This window comes from Oryzias latipes, chromosome 8 (genome assembly GCF_002234675.1).
Source record: "Oryzias latipes chromosome 8, ASM223467v1".
Taxonomy (NCBI): Eukaryota; Metazoa; Chordata; class Actinopteri; order Beloniformes; family Adrianichthyidae; genus Oryzias; species Oryzias latipes.
The window spans coordinates 2,655,500-2,674,804 of NC_019866.2; the positions used below are offsets into that span (position 1 = coordinate 2,655,500).

General features: G+C 42.6%; 3 protein-coding genes across 5 annotated transcripts; 1 reads left to right on the forward strand and 2 right to left on the reverse strand.

The window, feature by feature from the left end:
- Positions 1 to 867: 867 nt before the first annotated feature.
- On the forward strand, positions 868 to 8,610 carry LOC101158445 (transmembrane protease serine 9). 2 transcript variants are annotated; one of them, XM_023957297.1, is made up of 11 exons: positions 868 to 1,392; positions 1,784 to 1,804; positions 3,000 to 3,159; positions 3,237 to 3,505; positions 5,435 to 5,580; positions 5,663 to 5,939; positions 6,052 to 6,223; positions 6,366 to 6,435; positions 6,514 to 6,595; positions 6,699 to 6,796; positions 8,128 to 8,610. In XM_023957297.1, exons 1-11 carry the CDS (start codon positions 1,122 to 1,124, stop codon positions 8,473 to 8,475), a joined length of 1,914 nt encoding a protein of 637 aa, XP_023813065.1. In that variant the 5' UTR covers positions 868 to 1,121; the 3' UTR covers positions 8,476 to 8,610. The 2 variants fall into 2 exon arrangements, with proteins under 2 accessions (XP_023813065.1, XP_023813063.1); XM_023957295.1 differs by having other exon boundaries at positions 6,366 to 6,595.
- Positions 8,611 to 10,550: 1,940 nt separating this feature from the next.
- On the reverse strand, positions 10,551 to 13,725 carry LOC101163171. 2 transcript variants are annotated; one of them, XM_011477770.3, is made up of 6 exons: positions 13,534 to 13,725; positions 13,267 to 13,321; positions 13,074 to 13,184; positions 11,830 to 11,967; positions 11,307 to 11,416; positions 10,551 to 10,659 (listed from the first exon to the last, which is right to left on the reverse strand). In XM_011477770.3, the coding sequence occupies exons 2-5, from the start codon at positions 13,270 to 13,272 to the stop codon at positions 11,330 to 11,332; spliced, it is 342 nt and encodes a 113-aa protein (XP_011476072.1). In that variant the 5' UTR covers positions 13,273 to 13,321; positions 13,534 to 13,725; the 3' UTR covers positions 10,551 to 10,659; positions 11,307 to 11,329. The 2 variants fall into 2 exon arrangements, with proteins under 2 accessions (XP_011476072.1, XP_004071193.1); XM_004071145.4 differs by having other exon boundaries at positions 11,321 to 11,416; positions 13,534 to 13,724.
- Positions 13,726 to 14,270: 545 nt separating this feature from the next.
- Positions 14,271 to 16,557, reverse strand: LOC101163413 (eukaryotic translation initiation factor 1b). Its single transcript, XM_004071146.3, has 4 exons — positions 16,374 to 16,557; positions 15,561 to 15,724; positions 15,376 to 15,477; positions 14,271 to 15,300 (listed from the first exon to the last, which is right to left on the reverse strand). Exons 1-4 carry the CDS (start codon positions 16,402 to 16,404, stop codon positions 15,256 to 15,258), a joined length of 342 nt encoding a protein of 113 aa, XP_004071194.1. The 5' UTR covers positions 16,405 to 16,557; the 3' UTR covers positions 14,271 to 15,255.
- Between the last annotated feature and the right edge of the window lie 2,748 nt (positions 16,558 to 19,305).

The window sequence follows — 19,305 nt, forward strand, 5'->3', positions numbered from 1 at the left end:
AGGTGACGTGTTCCTGCAGGAATGTCTTCTTCCAGCAGCACCAACCGCATTCTGCTTCGTCCTGAACTTAACGACCCAGAAGTAAAAATGATCCGCAGTACAGATCCAAAACTAGGGACGCCACAACGCCACACAAAAAAAGACGTCCAGAGCTCAAGCTGAGGACATTGGAACAAATGACAGTGATTGCTATAGCAGGTTTCAGCTATAGGTGCTCCTATTGATTACCCAGAGGCCCAGGGGTAGAGCGGTCTGCATCTTGGCTCATTTTCCCTCCAATAAATAATCAGTTTTGCAGTTTTATTTAGTTGGTTTTTTTTCATTTATGTCTAAATATTGAACATTTTTGTTTTTGTTTTTTTAGATTATTTTTTATCAGGTAAATTATTCCATTTTTTATTTTTTATACTTATTTTACCTTTAATGTGTTTTTAATCTACTGTGTGTGTTTTCTGATGGAAGTATGCAGACTGGCATGCAAATTCCCTGTAGAGATTAATACAATATTTATGTATTTATGTTAGATAACTGAGCAAAATAATAATAAATTAATCTATAAATTTTTTATTGTTATTTGTTATTGTTGTTATTATGCTGTATAACAGTGTCTAGTTGATTTTCAGACACAAAGTTTTTAAAGTATAGAAATCCGTTTACATGTTTAAGAAAAAGACAAAAGGATTCTACACCAATATTGTCATCTTTACATTCAATATAAAAAAAGAATTATAATGTTGGAAATTCCTTTGAAAATGAAATGAAAATGACTTTCTTGCCTTTTTTAAACTCCAGTAAATCTGCTGCAGCAGGAGGATCTCATTAGACACAGCATGTATTTTATTTTGAAAGGAACTCATTTAATTATTGTAAATATTTAAAACCACCTTTTTATTTTTAATCAATAATAACATCCTTTTTGTAAATGGTAAAGTGGGACATTGTTGGGGTTTTGTTCTGTGAGGAACCGGACCAAAGGACTCTTTCAGCGTTGGAGGTTTCTGACCTCTGACCTCTGAGTCAGACCAGCCAAACACGAGCTGTCAGGTCAGAGGTTGTCTTTTAGTGTCCATTGCCGCTTCAGAGTCACAATTGTTTTTGTCACCGCAGAATTTGAAATACTTATGCCTGAAGAAGACACGCGTATTTGTTCCAAACAGCTGGAAAAACACAGAAGCTCGAGGACGATTTTCCAGCAGAGTTCAAAGTGGAGCTCGGGACGGTGTGGTGACCTCAGGTTGATTGGGGGGTTTGGACCTGAAGGGGTGTGTTCGAATGACAGAGGAAGGTCCAAAGTTATTTATGTAGGAGGAAAAACGGCAAACCTTTCAGAACTTTTCGACATGGCTTTCAAAGTGATCTTTGTGGCCATGGCTCTGACCCTGCTGGCTAAAGGTAAGCGTCATCAGAACCGGGTCTGTCGGGCCAACACCACTGAATTCAGACACAAGGAACCGCATAAATTCTGTTTTCTCTTGGTCTTGATTGTTGGATTCTCGGCTCTTACAGCTAATAGTAAAGGTGTGAGCTCTGTTTTTGCATCTTAAATGAAAGACGAGTCTATCGGTCGGCGCTCTGGATTTGTCACCATAAACTTCTGATTATTGCTAAAAAAATATTCATTATTGTTTAAACAGTGGTAGTTGTTCTGTGCAAGTGATGCTGTCTTGCTGACTTCACTTCTTAACCTCCAAACTGCTTTTAAACGCTGTTTCATTAAGCAAAAATGTATTGACAAATTTGCAGCTCAAAATGTTTGATGTTTTGATATTTGTGATATTTGCAGAATCTGAGTCACAAAACTCTGGTAAGTAAAAGTTTCCTATATCATTATTTCACTGCTAAAAAACAGTTTTAAGTAGGAAGAACGGTCAGAATGTGTGCATGCATCATTTGTTGTTGTTTATTACTGAAAATATGAGAAAAGAATAAGTTTAAGCTTTTATTCTGCAGCTTTTCTGGTTTGCAGCTAAACTTTTCCTTAACAAAAGCATGAAAAGTTAAAAATGTTTTCATGCTTTTACTCTGAAAAACGCTGTACTGTGTTTTAGCTCACAGTTGAGTGTTTTTTTAAAAAAAAATCTGCAAAGTAAACCATAAAAGTGAAATTTTTTTGTTTTGAACAAAACTTCGTTGTTTAAATTGTTGTTGTTTTTTTGTTGCTCACTTCCTGTTATCAGTCTGCCGATTAGCCGTGTCTGAATTCCCTCGCTACCCCCTAACGTGCGGGACAGCATTTCTGATTTCCTGAAATAAAAGCCAAATAAAATAAATGTCACAAAGACTTTCTTATAAATTTGCGCTTTCTGATGATTACAGATTGGATGGTTATTAAAAGGAAAATTAAAGAAAAAAAAATTTTCAAACTAAAAATTGTTCTAACGCAAAGCATTGTGGTCTATATGCGCTAATCTTGTGAGCGTTAATGTTCGCTATTTTTGTTTTGTTGTAAAAAAGCTAATAAATATGAACATTTTACAAAGACTTGTTGTGAATCCATGGCGTTCTGATGGCTACAGTTTGGATGGTTATAAGACAAAATAGTAACATACATTTTTTTGCATGAAATTTGACTCAAAAGCAATGCATTGTGGTCTATATTTGCTAATCTAGTGAGCATACTGAGTGATTTTTCACAAAGCCTTCTGGGAAATTTCTTTGGGGCTCGATTTTGGAATTGTAGGCTGTGTCCCAATTCCTTCCCTACTCACTATATAGTGCACTATACTGTAAAGGGCGTTGGCCATTTTGTAGTGCTCTCCCAATCTACAATTCCAGAATGCAGTGCCCTAGAAAGTTCCCAGAAGCCCGAATTGCTTTTAAGGGCACTACATAGTGCCGCACCATGTCGTTTTTTAGTAGTTAGGGGTTAGGGTGGGAATTCGGACACAGCTGTTCATCCGGACTATAAAGTGCACTAAGTTGTGGGTAGTGAAGGAATTGGGACACAGCCGTGGTCTTCATCTACAGACCGGAACGCTTCATCGTCTTCGTCTCCTCAGATTGCGGTCAGCCGCGGCTCAATACCAGGATAGTTGGGGGAGAAGAAGCCCCTCCAGGCAGCTGGCCCTGGCAGGTCAGCCTGCACAGACCCTCGCAGTACTGTGGAGGGTCCCTCATCAACGACCAGTGGGTGTTGACCGCTGCTCACTGCGCTCCGGGGTGAGGACCGGTGGAAGGAGGCGTCCAGTCAAGCCTGCATTTCTTCTGATCTGAACTTTGTCTTCTGCTGACCTCAGCGCCAACCCGGCCGGCCTGACCGCATATCTGGGCCGTCACAGTCAGCAGGAGTCCAACCCTAATGAGGTCAACCGGACTGTAGCCGAGGTCATCATTCATCCTGACTACAAAGGCGAAACGAATGAAAATGACATCGCCCTCCTGAAGCTCTCCTCACCAGTAACCTTCACCGCCTACATCGCCCCCGTCTGCCTCGCCGCCTCAGGCAGCAGCTTCTACAGCGGCGTGGAGTGCTGGGTCACCGGCTGGGGCAACATCGCAATTGGAGGTGAAAGAAAAAAAAGAATTAGTAGATCCTTTGAAAAATATGTGAGAAGAGGAGAGCTGAATTCACTAGATAAGAATATCTTCTGACAAAGGCATAGATTTAGAATTTATGGTGCAGTTTTAGTCTGATGTCATAACCCCCTTTTGATGAAGAATTAAAGCCACAGAACAGAAACTTCTGCAGTCAGCAGTTTACTCTAACTCTAACTAAAAAACATCCAACGGTCAGTTTGGGCTTTTATCCACGCAACAACCTGGACAAAGTCTTAATAATCTTCCTGCTGGTGATTCTGAGCTGAGAAGTGACAAACATCTGGGATTTGGACACGATGTCTGAAACGCCGTTTCATATTTTTAGGTAATCGCACAAAATCCGGAGCAGCTTAAAATGAAAACTCATTTGTGAACAGTTTCAAGCTCAAAAGTCAATTCTGCAAACATGACAGAAATATTTAAAATGTAAAAAATAAGCATTTTAAATGTTGAAAAACTTGAATAAAAAAATATAAACTTAAAAGTGTTGCCAAATCAAAATAAATGTTTATTTGTAACAGGTATTTTCAATTTTTGTTTTCACTTTCTGTCCTGAATTTACAGTTTTTAATCAGACTTTTCAGATTTGAGCCCATTAGCTGTATGGGAGAACGGGACTGAGTGACTCCAACCCCATGGCGTTCCAAACAGGAAGTAGTCACTGGCTCCAGGAAGCCAGGAGGAAACTCTGACCGTAACAGCTGTTACTCAGTCATTCTATTGGTCAGAATCATCATTCTGCCTCTTACACCTTTTTCTTAACATGTTCTTGATAATCCTCTTTTTTTCTGGAGTTGTAAAGTTGTAAACTGACCAATCAGGAGCCTCAATAAAAGTGGGTGGAGCCAACGTCCAAAACATTTGATTAACAGATTTCATGTTGCCCAATTTCAAGTGGTAAGGGTGTGGCCTTCCAATAAGCTCACTCCTGAGTGGTTGCCATAGAAACGTTGTCCAACTCGGACCAATCGCTGCTTACTGACGTCATCTGGCGCCAATATGGCAACGTCTGTATTGTGACAAAATGGCGACCAAATTTGGGTGAACCTGGAAATAAAAATAATTTTCTGTAGGTGACGTCAAAATCATTTAGACCATTTCTCACATACAGCCAATGGCTGAGCATAACTTTACGTGGGGGCGGGGCTTTGAGCCCATAGCTTACCAGCACATGGTTGACATCAGTTGATTGTGGTCATGGTGACGTCATGTCCGCGCAGAATCGACGTCACCATAACCACTGCCACCCAACGCCAATCATGTCCTGGTGGCAAATGGGCTTAAAGCCCCGCCCCCATGTGAAGTAAGGGTCAACCCCCAAAAAGGAAAATTTTGAATTGAAAGAACAGCGAAAAATGAAAGAAAAAAAAAACTAAAGTTACAAATACAAAAAGCCAAATATTGTGGTGATGATTTTTTTTTTTTTTTTTTTTTTTGGTATTTCTTCAGATGTATTTATTTGTTTATTTTTCAAATTTTCAATATTTCTTCCAGGTTTACAATGTGAACTTTTAAGTTTATAACTATTTTCAAATTTTCTATTTCGTTTTCAAATTCATAATCTGTTTTTTGTTCACTTTAAGCTGATCCTGATTTGACTGCAAACCAAACTTCAATAAAATGTCAAATAATAAAAATATTCAGCTCAACGTTGGTTTTAGTAAATTCCAGTGCTGCAGGTCTGAGCATTCAGACAAAAAGGTGCATCTTATTCTGAAGGCAGGGTTTGAGTTTAAATGGGGTTCATTTTGCTCTGGGTGAACTCAGGAGGCAGAAATGATTACAGCACTTTACGTTCTAAACATGAACTTTTAAGGAATGCTTCTGTCAACATAGAAGTTACTTTACTGTAGGAATTATTGATTTAAATGCTAAATGATTTTCTCCATCTCCTCAGAAGCCCTTCCTTACCCTCAAAATCTCCAGGAAGTGAAGGTGCCCATTGTGGGAAATCGACAGTGTCAGTGCAACTTTGGACAAAACAAAATCTCTGAAGACATGATTTGTGCCGGGTTACAGAAGGGAGGCAAAGATGCATGTCAGGTGATCATTGCTGCTCACCAGACCTTTTTACGCAGCTTTCCTCTTGACCGGCTTCAAAATAAAATGCTTCTGCTTCATAAAGCTCGACTCCGGAGGTCCGCTGGTCGGGAAGCAGGGCAGCCGCTGGATCCAAGCCGGGATTGTGAGTTTTGGGGAAGGTTGTGCTGAACCTAATTTCCCAGGAGTCTACACCAGAGTGTCCCAGTACCAGACCTGGATCAACACCCAAATCACCAGCAATCAGCCGGGCTTTATCGCCTTCACCTCCACTGGAACTGACAGTGACCTCAGTGTGTCGTGTCCAGAGGTGCCGCCACTTATCCTCAGAACCACTGACCTCCTTCAGACTCAAACAAAATGTAAACTCCTGTTTCTACAATGCTTATAGGATCTGACAACTGCTTCTCTAAAAATACACAAATGGAGAATTTCAAAATAAAATAAGAGGCTGTTTACGTTCCACCCCTGCAGCTGTGGTCTGTGGACGAGCCCCACTGAACCTCCGTGTTTCAGGAGGAAGTTCAGTGGCGACTGCAGGTCAGTGGCCGTGGATGGCGAGTCTGCAGAAGGACAGACAGCACGTGTGCGGCGGAACGCTGGTGTCTTTAGACTACGTGTTGAGCAGCGCTGACTGCTTCTCAGGGTGAGTTCAAACTCCCCCAAACCAAAGTCTTCTCTCTTCAGTTTCTTTATGAAGCTTGGAAATTTTCATTTTTTTAAATTTGTCTTTGATGCAACATAAAAGGCTTAAAGCGTTTTTAAATACATTTTCTCTGCATCCACAGTCCTCCTGTGGCGTCTGAGTGGACGGTTGTGTTGGGTCGTCTGAAGCAGAATGGATCAAACCCCTTTGAGGTGTCACTGAATGTAACAAATATCACTCTGAGCAACCAGACAGGGTCCAATGTTGCTGTGCTGAATAATTACATCCAGCCCATCTGTCTGGACAACGGAAGAACTTTTCCTGTGGGAACAACATGCTGGGCTGCAGGCTGGAGTTCTGGACGTGGAGGAAGTGAGTTCATATCACAGCAATTTGTCCCAGAACAGAAGGGCGGGGATCATTCAGTCATTAATTCACTGCCCCCCATTTTATTTTTTTTGTTTTTTATTTTTAGAAGAGCAGGTTCTGCAGGAGGTCCAGACTACGGTGCAGAGCTGTGGGAACGGGTCATTGAGGTCCTCCATCTGCACTGGAGCGTTTACAGTGGAGTCGGTAAACGATCTCAGTCTCAAAAGTTCTGTCTATTAAATGTTCCTTAAACCTGGGGTTTTAGGGAAAAGCCTCCGGTAAATTAATAAGACCTGCACGTTTCATTGTTTTCATGTCGTAGTCTAAGGTGGATGCATTTAATGCACAGAAATGTGTTTTTGTTCCTGATTTGTTTTCTGTGCAACAGAAAAGTTGTCTCTTTTGCAAATTCATCATACTCACACGAACTTGGTCTATAAAATTAAATTAAATCATGCCATCTGTCACATTTGTTCTCCGCATTTGACCCCTCCCCTGGGGGAGCGGTGAGCTGCAGACACAGCTGTGCTCGGGAATCATTTGGTGGATTTAACCCCCCAATCCAATTCCTTAATGCTGAGTGTCAAGCAGGGAGGCATTGGGTCTCATATTTAAAGTTATTGGTATGACTCTGCCTGGGTTTGAATCCACGACCTTCCAGTCTCAGGGCGGTCACTCTACCACAAGGCCCCTGATGCTCGGAAGTATTTGAGGACGGCAGCCCAGTTTGGTAATATCTGCTTTACTCATTCATGCAGATGCTGAGGAACTTTGAAGATGTTTCTTGAAGGTGGTTCAGCTGTTTCTGTAGGGAAGAAACGGCTGAAAGTCTTTGGGACAAAGGTGCGGCTGGAAAGATGGTCAGGCCTGTGCGGCTCACACAGAACATCAAGGTCGTAGACCGCTCAGCCAATCCAAAGAAAATGTTCATTGTTTCATTACGCGCACACTCCTGGCTGCAGCCCGACTGTTAGAAAGGAGGATATTGTGAGTGCAGTTTGTGTGGACGTCCTACGGGCACTGATGTACCGCCTGCATCCCTATGCGTGCAGCATGTGTGCGCGCTCAGTAAGGAGCCAATACTCCCAACAACAGCATCATCCGTGTGTCAGAAGTGGAAATTGCATTACAAATACTTCGTGATTCATTCACTAAATGCACGATAGTGGTACGTTCCATTTTCATGATGTCCCTTGCGGGGGCAATACGAACCTCAGGGGGACTGCAAGACACACCTGTGCTCCCCCTTTAAATGCAGCCGCTCCTCTCTACAACCCCCCCCCCCCCCCCCCCCCCCCCCCCCCAGGCCGGAAAACCCCAAAAACCTGCAGGTCGCCCCCCACCCCCAGCCCAGCTGGTACATGTGACTTTGGCTTTACCTACATGTTAGACTTGGCAGATTTTTAAAGTATATTTCATTTGTATACACAGTTGTGAAATAAGACCCCCCCCCCTAAACTTTGAGGTAACTTTCACTGCAGTTGGGAAGAATCTGGAGTGTGTGTGAAAACGGCAGCTTCTTGTTTCCCCCTCAGGGTGACGGAGGCGGGCCGCTCGTGTGTGAGCAGAACGGGTCCTGGTACCAGGTGGCCATCTTGCCTCATACAAGCAGTTTATCCGGGGGCAGAAAAGCAGACGTGGGGAGGATTTTTCAAAAGCTGGATCAATTTCGGGACTTCTTGACTCGGACGGCGGGGCTGATCTTGGCGCCGACCTTCAGCGGCGGCAGCAGGACGAATGGCAAAGTCTCCACCCCCTCTCCTGCCACCATGGCTACCACCACCTCAGTGACTAGTGGAGGCTGTCGGTACCAGTTTTGTCTCTGCCTTTGTTTCCTTCTGTTGTTTCTTCTTAGCTCCGCCCCCTGCATGTTTTCTCCATAAACTCCTCCTCAGTGTTTGCAGATGCCTGTCCGTCTGTGTTCAGGACATGAAAGCAATCAGGTCGATGGATTTTCCCGTGAGTGTGATCCCACAGACCTTGACGAATAAAACGTTTAGAGGTTGTTCGAGCAGAAATTCAATTTTGTTCATTTCATTTCACGCCTCATCTTTGAAACTGGTGTTTTAACATGTTCCAGTGAAGATGGAGAACATAAAGGACAGGTTAAAATTAGGATTTCTTTAATTACCGTAAATTCCGGACTACAAAGCGCACCCGATTACAAGCCGCACCCACCCATATTCACGTGTTTGACTGCTTTTATACATACACAAGCCGCACCAGAGTACAAGCCGCGCATGTGTTCGCCGATATTGTCATCCTGACAAATCACGCCTAGCATCCCAGAGTGAGTGCAATTCATTAGCGCATTGTGGGTGGTGCCAATTTTGCCTCTGGGTCACGTATTTGAGTGTATCGACAACTGACAAACAGCATGGAGCTCTATTCTGTTCACAAGTCCCTCAGTTATGGTGTTTTTATTTCATTTTTTTTTTTTTACTTATTGACAATCTAGGTATCATACATAAAATTACAAACAGTAACCATATAATCAACATTACATCCCTCAGTTATAATGAGGAAATTTACATCCGCGATTCCACATTTCCCATGAGTCTTAGGGGATAAAGGCGGGGCCAATGCCCGGCTCGCCATACTGTTGTACGTGTTTAAGAATTAGCAAGTAGCAGCAGTGCATGGAGGGGTGAACGGGAAAAGCTCTCCTTCCGCTTGTGTCGCGGCAGCGTTATGGGAGTAACAGGACTGGTTAAAAAACACACCGGTAAAATACAGCAGCGGCGACTGAAAAGCGCGCGCCTCAGCGCGATACGCGCGCCTCAGTGCGGCGCGTGCGTCAGAATTCAGAAGCCTCTGCGCTCCGCTCCCGCCCCGCGCGCTCCTTGTCTCCCCTTCCTATCTACTCTGACACCTCTGGCCAGGGCGACTTCAAGGAGGAGCACTTCGTCCCCGTTGCGCCGGTGGATGGAGCAAATCGTTTCTGTGCAAAGCAATCGGACTTAAAACTGTACGTTTAGTGTATGAGGGGCGGGTGCGTTGTTACGTGTGGGAGCCTTCAGACTGCCATCGGCCCCGCAGCTCTATAAGAGCAGCAGGAGAAGATGTCTCCAGCTCACACGGAGGCTGTGAGTTTTTCAAAGCAAAATTCCGCTTTTACGGTTTCCTTAGAAACCGTAAATGGAGTGTAAATCCACTCCATGCGCTGTTCTCTCCGTCACGCAGCAAACCGGCTTTTCCAAACCCGTTGGTGACGGTGGACTTTTTTACGCTGCTTTTAACGATTGCTTTTAACTTGAAAGCTTCATCATAATGTAGCGGCGATCACGTGCACGTTGGGTCTAATGGCCCCAAAGGATTCTGGGATGCGGCTGGACATGCGTGTTTCGTTTTGTTGAACCATGACTGAAGTGTCTAAGACCTGAAGTCAAGTCCATGCTGTTTGGCTGCTTAGAGGTGTGTTGAATAAAAATGCCTCGTGCTTGGTGTTAGATAGAGAATTCAAACTATTCACTGAGTTCGAAAATACGTACATGGCGGCCGCCAATTAAATCCATAAAATAGCCGCGTCACTGAAAAAGCCGCAGGGCTGTTAGCGCAGGAAAAAAGTAGCGGCTTGTAGTCCGGAAATTACGGTAGTTGTAATTCAGGAGCTCACAAAAAATGCAGTTTAGAAAAAGATCTTATTTGTGACGTAGAAAATACAATGGGTGGGGCATAAACTCCATGCTCCGCCCCTTTATGACTCATCCACCTGCAGACAAACGGATCTATGAACGACTTTGTTTTCCTGGTTTGAGCTGGAATCTGGACCAGAAGTGTACGGCTGGATAGCTCAGATATTGCTCGCCATTTTCGTTGAACTGCTAATGTCAGGTTGGAGTTGAGCTACTGAGAGAGCATGCCGCTCTGCAGAAACTATGTCCCAGAAAACAATTGATTTTAGCCAGAAATGACAGAATCATGAAGGGGAGTGGGACTTTAAAGATTATCCAGAACATAAGGTTTTCCCCGACAGATTTTTTTATTCAAAATACTGTATGCTAACATTCATGCAGAGAAGTTGGTCAACATATGGTAGACGTGGAGCAGATCCACTTCAGCGTTCTCTGTGGAAGACAAAACAAGTCCAAACGGAGCTCAGTAAGAGGAGACTCGGTAACGGACATCCGTGTTTCATGCTACGTTCTGTGTTGCCAGATAGTCACAATTTTCCAGCCCAAATATCATATAAAAAACGGCAAACCCCCCCAAAAAATAAAGAAACCCCTAAAAAAGTTCGTCGGTGATGAATTATCATCCGTTATTTAAGGATTTATAATAATATTGCATTCGCCATTTTGGCAGTTGAAATAAAAAAACTGAACTTTAAATCTTTGAAGAACAATTGGACTGTTTGGAAAGAGAAGACATGGAATGAATAGAAAAATTAATAAATCCTATTTGCCCTTTGCAAAGGATAGTGCAGTCTGTTGAGGCAGAGTTTAGTCCTGCAGGCTGTGCTGTATTTGAACAGGAAAAATTCAAAGATTTTTGGAGATAAAAATAACAAAAAATATATAATTATTAGAATCGCACAAATAAATTGCATTTATAGAACAGATTAGTGGACACATTTATTTTATTATTAGGTGTCCCTGACGGCTAGGATGCTCACAGGTGAGATACGCCCCTGACTGCACACAGATTTATTATCTAAACCACCCAATTGGGTGGGTAAGTGTCCAATCTGGCAACACTTAGAGGTGTAAAATACCACAGGGTGGGCACCTCAGTCGTCTACTTGATCCGGATCTCGAAGCAGAGGCAGTTGCAGGACTCGCACTCGGGAGGCTGGCAGGTGCAGGCACAGTCCAGGTTGACACACTGATGGAGGGGTGGGGGTACCAGAACAATCATGAGAACTAAAAACCTCTCATTTAACAAATGTACTCACTGAAACCTCTACAAAAGTCACTCGTTTTTCTCTGAAATCCCAGATAAATGGATGAAAGTAACGAAGCAAACTTTTGTGTCCAATTAAGTCATAAGATGAATCACTTTTACTGAGCTGCACACCAAAGGAGATTCTTTTACTGAGACAACGTCCTCAAAAACCAAACATTTAACTTGACTCATCAAGAGCATCATGACAAAAACTCTGACTCTTTGCTGGGCTTGAGGATTTCTTAGATTGACTCCTGATGACAGGATTTCCCATCATCTGATTGGGGCGTTTGTCACCGCAGAAACGTGGTTTAATGTCGCCGTTTGCTGACGACAGCAGACTGTTCACTCACGTTGGGTGAAAGGCACGGATTAGGCAGGAACGCGCCGATGGCTGGCAGGCGGCAGTTACACATTTCAGCCAATCGGAGGCAATTCTCGCACAGAGAAACTTCCGGACAGCAGCCGCCACATTCTGAAGAACAGCGGTCCTGTGGGAGGAAGAAGCGACAGAACTCATCATCGACACACAACAACACAACGTCGAGTCTTCAAGGCGAAAATCAGATGGAGCACGGATGAAACATCGTAATCATTGACTGTATCATAGAACTGGATTGAGTGAGTGGGATGTCATCCATAGAAAACAGTTTACTTCCAGCTCCAACCGAATGATGTTCATTCCGTCGCCATTCTCGCGATAGGGATGCCGCCATGTTGGCGTCAGACCCTGTCAGTAAGAATTTGAGTCTGATTATCCTTAAGTTTGATACGTCTTTGAATGAATGAATGAATGAATGCTTATTGTATCGTTTTGTGCATTATTCCTTGATTGCTTGAATTAAACAATTTCAAATCAAATCAAACATTGCTATGGCAACCACTCTCGCCGATCAGGGTTGAGCTCATTGGACGGCCCCACTCCTACTACTTGAAAGCGGGCTACACGAAATCTGTCAACAAACGTTTTGAACATTGGATGTGGGGGCAAGCAGGCTCCTCCCACTTCCATTGAGGCATCTGATTGGTCAGTTTACAACGTAAAAGAATGACTGAGTTTATTTCTCTATAGAAGTCTATGGGATTTTGGCTTCCAAAAAACAGATGGTACTTCCTGTTTGGAATGCCAGGGGGCGGGGTTACTCAGTCAAGCTCTCATCTACAGTCAATGGTCCTGCACTGTTTTGTTTGAGTTACTAAAGGAAAAGACTTAGATTAAGCTTCAAGGAAAACGGAAACAGGATGCTGTTCAAAAAAGATATTTATAGACCCATTCTGATCCTCTTTTGATCTATTGTCAAAGTGTTCCCTGTGTTGTTTTAATTACGATTATGCTTATTTTAGCTCAAATCAAAAATTAACCACCTCACCATTTGGTCCCTTGCTGCATCATCTTTGAAATATTGGATTTTTGCTAAACCATTGTGACCTTCTAGAAACAAAAGACGTTCTTTCTAAGAAGTGATCAAACTAATCCTATGTGTATTTCTTAGATCTGTGTTGTTTTCAGATGAGTTTTTACATTTATAATTCTCTGTTTTTGACTTTTGGAACTTCTGCTGAGTATATGGACAACAGGCGGGCCTGCGGTACCGACCTTTAGACAGCATCGGATCCAAAACCCAACCCCCACCAGAACCATGTAGAGACTGACGGTGATGATCATCACTGCGGGCAGAGGAATGGCGAGTCCCCAGATGGGCAACACCTCAGAAGAAACGGCAGGAAAAGAAACGTCTAAAGCTGCAGCCGCTGAGCTTTAATGCACAGAAGGGGACTTGAACACTTACCTGCATGGTGTGACTCCAGGATGAGGCGTTCAGGTGTCACACAATTTTTACAATTCTGTCAACAACAAAAATAATCAACTTGCTAAACTATTTGTTAGGTTAAAAACCTAAACTTACACATCTTTTCCGCTTCTATTGAAGGCATTTCTATTCCTGATAAATATATATACTGTTGGTGTGTCTGCAGGATCTGGTCTGTTTTTAGCTTTGATCATGGAAATCTGCAACAATTGTTCCATTTGACATCAAAGGCTAACAAAGACTCACCGCCTCTAAGCTCCGCCTCCTCCGCCATGTAAACAACGAGCAGCGACTTTCCCGCAAACTGAATAAAGTCCCACATGTTCATCCTGTTCTTAAAACAAAGGGAGAAGGAAATGGTCTGGAGGTTTTGAAATCAATCCGAGGCTCGCGGGATGGCGGTTAGCACAGCTGCGTCGCCGTGGAAACGGACGGATCCCCGTGAGGGTTAAAAGACGCGGAGCAAAAAAACAAGTTCGTGCAACATTTGTCTGATGATGGTGGACATAAAGAAATACAATTAAGCCTAAATTTGCATTTGTAAGTATGTATTTATTACAATCGTTGTGTATCAGGGGCAGACAACAAAAATGCAGCTTTAAAAATAGTTTTTTGGGGTGTAGAAAATGCTCTGCAATGGGGGACGGGAAAGGGGAGTGGGGTTGCTATCTAACAGTCCTGCCCACAACTCAGAACCAATTTCTAATGAACTCCTGCCAATGTGTGACAGGTTTTGTTTTAAATGTCTTAAAGATCAAAATCCTTACGGAAACTGGAAACGCCTTGAAAATATATCAAAATAGAGCGGGTCTCTCAGAATTATGTTAGTCACAACTATATTATAATCAGTTTTAATGAGTCTCTATAATTAAAGATGCAAACAACGCAGATTAAACGGTATGTCAACCTGAACATTACTCTAAACCAACCATTTTAATGTTTTGTATTGTTTGCATTGCGTCAAATATGAAAGATCAGACTGGTTCTTCCTGCAAACCTTTATTAAAGTCTACAGAATTGAGCTTTATGGTTCAGCTCAGGATGCCAACAGGTCATCAAGCATTAGAACAGCATTCCTGCTAGCAAAAGCACCCCCCCCACACACAGCTTTGTGAACTGCATCATCTTTATTACCCCAAATGATGAATTTACCACACATCCAGTCCACCACCTCCTCTGTTCTCATGGCTTTAGGTTTTAATCCACTAAACATTGCCATGTTTATAAATTATTGCATTACAGGACTTAATATCCATGAAAAAGAGGATTGGTACCTAATCAGGTTAAGCACCAGTGTAGTCAATTTCTGAATAACTGCCTCAATGCGTTTACTGCCCCCTCACCCCGGTTCCCTCCCATCTGATCACAGTGAGATGCCTCAGCCCTCCTTACGACTTCCAGCCCACCAGTGACTGAATACAGAACAGGCAGTGATCTGACAGCAGTCACCCGCTCTCCTGATCTTTAACACTCGTTTCTATGCAGTTTTACTTTGAAGGGTGGGGGATAAAAACAAAAAAAGTATGACCCTCCTTCACACACCCCACCCCATGACAACACTCCACTCCAAACCATGGAGACTCATTGTTTTATTGAAACACATAAGTACAAAACAAAAAATGTTACATGAGATGGTGCCTTTTCATCGGGGCACAATCTAAAAATGGAAAAAAGAAAGAGGGGGCAACACGGAAAGAGGAAGTGTGTGTGGGAGGGTCATCACCACTCATCCCTGATGTGTGGAACTGTGGTGCGTTTCTGTGAGAGCGCCCCCACCCCCCGGTGTTGTAGGGGGATGTTACAGAGTCCCATGTCATTCAGAGGTAATTCAGGTGTTAGCTAATAAAAGCTGGTGGTATTGCAAATGGGAAAAGGGGGGGAGGAAGGGCAACAGCAGCACATAGGTGGGAAGAGAGGGGCGCTTGGTGGCCTTCAAGGAGAAAGAGGGGGGAGGGCCGCTGGCAGCTCCTAAAAGCCGTGAACCTTGAGCTGCTCCTCCTTCGCCAGGTCAATCTGCAAAATGAAGGTGAGAACTGATTAACACCCACCTGGATCAGACGCCACAGAATGTGATAAAGAACCGCTCACCTCAATCAAAAACTGGCAGATATTCTTGCGTTGGTCTCCTTGAAGCTGAATCACTTCACCATACTCTGGGTGCTCAATCACTGTCCCATTGCAGGCAAACTTCTGTTGGATTGAAAATACCAGGTGTGAAGGAGAGGAAGGCCGAACTCCAGCAGCTGCTCTGCGTAGGCCGGAGCTTCCGTTACCTTTTTGAAGGCCTTGACTAGCTTCTTCTTGTCATAATCGGCCGCGATGCCCTGTACAGTGGTGAGGGTCTTCCTGCCGTTCCGCTGTTGGATTCTTATGTGGATGTAGTCCTCAGTCCCGGCTGGGAGGCGGTCATCACCCTTAGTTGCATCAGCAAAGGGGTCTACGAAGAAAAATACGTAAATGAGGACGGGTGAGAACCCCGAGGGGGGAGCTGCCTGCCGGCGTTAGTCCCCCATGTCGATGTCCTAAAGAGGAATCCGCTCTCGACAAGTTAGTGACCCTTTGGTATTGTTGAGGGGGTCACATTTCAACCAAACTGCGCAGACGGACGTGCTATATATAACGCTTTAGCCGCTTCCGCTCGTTAGCATATTAACTCAGCAAACGCGAAACTAAAGGCCGGCTGCCATTTAAGCCTACAAGCAGCGTAAAGTCCCCAACATGTCAACCATCTAACGGGTTACCTCTATCCACATTCTAATAGAACGCATAACGGAAGAAGAAGGGGGGGCAAAAAAGAAAAGTAGCTGCGCTGCTAATCTCTTAGCTTTACTTTAGGCCTAATGGCGGACATTTAAAAACGGCAACTTAAAAATCCTCATATATGTAATTCAACACCCAACAAAAACAAGTTTATAGAAAAAGTTTTTCGTTTAAAATAAAGCAAACACTAACAAAGACCCTTCAAATATGGTTTAAAAAGACAATTCATCCTCATACAAATTTAAATGTTAGCATTAGCCTGATTAGCTTGATGATGGCCGCCCAACCCCCACCCTCTGCGCCGATCCAACAGAAAAACGACTTACCAAAAGTTTGGAGGTTCTGGATAGCGGACATACGATAAGATTTGCTTTCCTTTCGGAAAATGACTTGGTTATCGGGCAGCCTTTCGGGTAACTTTGACAGTTTTTGTTCTATGACGGATCGGCCTCCGCGCGCTGGGACAATAAGACTATGGCGGCTCTCACAAAATGGAGATCTTCAACACCGAAACAGTGGGAAAACAAGCCTATATAGCCCCGCCCCGACGCTGACGTCAGTGCGTATCAGACGTATGAACGAGACGCCGGCGGGAGCCACGCCCTGAAGTATTTCTCAACTTTACTGGAACGGTGACGTCACCCTCTCAGCTCTCTGTTATTTTTCCCAAAACATTTAGCAATTCCCCAGCTTATCTAACCCCCCCATCTCAGTAACGTGATGTCATGTTATTTACTCCCGATACTTATGTCTTAGTAGTCAATCATGAACAATGCTCCTGTTAAATGCCAAATATTTTTAACAAGTTTTCTAAAAAATACTGCGTCTGTGTTTATGGAAAACTGCAAACTCAGCTTAAATTTGTGGTCACAACGTGAAATATCCATTTCTTCTCACTAAAGGCCGTGTCACACTGCTGCTACGCACAATTATATACACACGTTATATGTGCCTGATATACGTAATGCACAAGTGTTTCCTACAGTTATGTAAATAATTTTGAGGGGGATTTTTGTTTTTTAAAGTTTCCTATTTTTATTCAGTTAGAAAAACACAGTTGTAGTTTCCACTGATAAATGAGTTGATTTGGCATTCTATGTTTACTAATATATGGGAAATGTTTCATTCAGAAAAACAGAAACCACTATTTAACCCATTCCAGAATGAGATCTGTTTGTATTATAATAATCTTTAAAACTTATGAAAAACAAAAATATAAGAATACTGTACACTTTCATTAAAGACAACTAGTTGTACGAAAACCCCTCATTCTACATAATTTGCGTTTGATTGTGATTGTTATTTTAGTGTTGTTAATTTTTAATTTTTTTATTATTTTTTCTCTTTATATATATTCTGCATAATTTACTTAGTTTATATCCCAATAATTTGCAATTGTTTATGATTCTTGCAAGATGCATTATGCAAATGTGTGGCTTTTCATGAGTGTTCAGCATATGTCCACCATTCGGGCGGGTCTCTGAAGGTGTGGTGTCCAGCGCCGCACAGAAAGCTGGTTGCGGGTGCAGCCGGGTACGGAAAACCGCGAAGGCGCCGGGCCTTTCTCACAGCAGGGAAGGCCAGGTCACACTGACAGATGAAAATTGGTTATACATGAATATGCAAAGAAAAAGGGAGAAAAGTTGTGGATCTAAATGAGAAAGAATGAACCACATTAAACCCACAGAAGAAGTGTATGAAGTAAGAGTAAAGTCAAACCTGCTTCATTGAATTTCTTCACTCTGACATTCAGAGCAGAAATCACTTGGCGTCAGCACCATGGTCAGCTCCCGCCACGGGCCCTGGCGACGCTTTGGATTCGGATTCCCCTGGTCCGCACCGGGATAACAGTTTTTCAGGAAGAGTCTCATGCGTCACTGGATTACCGTGGGATGGGAGTCGTCTCTGCCATTATTCACGGGAGATGGGGGCAAGTTCAAAAAAAAGAATCAAAATCGGGAACCATTTGACTTTTATTGATAATACAAAAGAAGGATATAGAGTAAATAATTTAGAACCGGCTCCAGAACCAATCTGTACCAACACCTCAGAACTAAGAGAAACAAATGTCTACCATTTATTGTGACTAAAACTATTTTTCTTGGTTTTGCACATTTTAATTTGTATTTTGGGCTGCTGTTGCGGGTTTTGTGAGGCGTGCATGAACCGTGTGTGATCTTTACATTGTTTATGTGCACTTTATTAGTGGCGGGAGCTGACCATGGTGCTGATACAATGTGATTTCTGCTCAGTGATCTGAACATCAAAGAGAAGAAATTCCATTAAGTGCAGGTTTACGTGTATTTTGTGGGGTTTATTTGTACTTTTTCAGTGATTCATTTGTGGTTCTGATACATCTGTGAAAATCTCACGTAAAGAACCACAACTTCTCTCACTTTTTCCTTTTTCCACGTTTTCATCCATGGAAATTTTGTAAATTGTATGTAGCGGCAGTGTGACACAGCCTTCAAATGTATCGTCTCTTTAGATTATCCGTGGCTAAACCTGCGAGAAAAGCAATAAATCAGGATAACCTCAACTTTATCCCAAATAACAAAAGACATTATATGAAAAAGAGGAGCTTCAGAATGATAGTAATGGTGGATGGACAGAATTTGAATTTAAATTGTACCATTAGAACAAACACATCATTCCTAAAAATTAAAATAAGAATCCGTCTTCATCTGAGTTTTTTTTTTGAAAGATAACTAGATATTTTTTTAATAAGGCCTTTATTGAACAGAGTGGACGTTTACCGTAAGGCAGTGCTTCTCAATTATTTTTTGCCAGCCCCCCCCCCCCCCCCCCCCCTAGGAAAAAGAAAATGTTTCGGGCCCCCCCTAACCCCCCACCCCCACACACACTCGCGCGGTGACAATATATTACGTTAGTATCTATAAAAATTGTGTAAGTATACCTAAAATTGTATCTTTTAACATTAACAAAAGAAAAAAGTAATATAAATCCACTTTCAACTAATATTAACTTTATTTAGTCACAGAAACCCTGTTCTAGTCTAAAACAGAAAAGAAGCTTAAATTGCCTGAAATAAAAAAATCTGTCATTCATTCCTTATTTAAACTAGAAACATTCTGACCCACTGAACCATTTGATGCTGAGAAAAATATTTCAATCAATAAAAAATATTAAATGTAAATTAATGTGAAACATGAACACAGCAGCACCAATATAGTTAACGTTTTTAGTCTGAAGAAATAGACAAAAACATAGTTTTGATTTGTTTTCTAAATGATGGAT

What these genes read in the sequence shown, in the direction of transcription:
- LOC101158445 (XM_023957295.1), top strand. Translation starts at nt 1,122, where the DNA reads ATGCCTGAAGAAGACACGCGTATTTGTTCCAAACAGCTGGAAAAACAC. An exon ending in ATCTGAGTCACAAAACTCTG is followed by an intron (nt 1,805 to 2,999) that starts GTAAGTAAAAGT and finishes TCGTCTCCTCAG; the next exon opens with ATTGCGGTCAGCCGCGGCTC. An exon ending in GAGCGTTTACAGTGGAGTCG is followed by an intron (nt 6,797 to 8,127) that starts GTAAACGATCTC and finishes TTTCCCCCTCAG; the next exon opens with GGTGACGGAGGCGGGCCGCT.
- LOC101163171 (XM_011477770.3), bottom strand. An exon ending in GGATCCGATGCTGTCTAAAG is followed by an intron (nt 11,968 to 13,073) that starts GTCGGTACCGCA and finishes TTCCTCCCACAG; the next exon opens with GACCGCTGTTCTTCAGAATG. An exon ending in ATCCGTGCCTTTCACCCAAC is followed by an intron (nt 11,417 to 11,829) that starts GTGAGTGAACAG and finishes CCCCTCCATCAG; the next exon opens with TGTGTCAACCTGGACTGTGC.
- LOC101163413 (XM_004071146.3), bottom strand. Translation starts at nt 16,404, where the DNA reads ATGTCCGCTATCCAGAACCTCCAAACTTTTG. An exon ending in CCAGAACCTCCAAACTTTTG is followed by an intron (nt 15,725 to 16,373) that starts GTAAGTCGTTTT and finishes TTTTCTTCGTAG; the next exon opens with ACCCCTTTGCTGATGCAACT. An exon ending in TCTGCCAGTTTTTGATTGAG is followed by an intron (nt 15,301 to 15,375) that starts GTGAGCGGTTCT and finishes TTCATTTTGCAG; the next exon opens with ATTGACCTGGCGAAGGAGGA.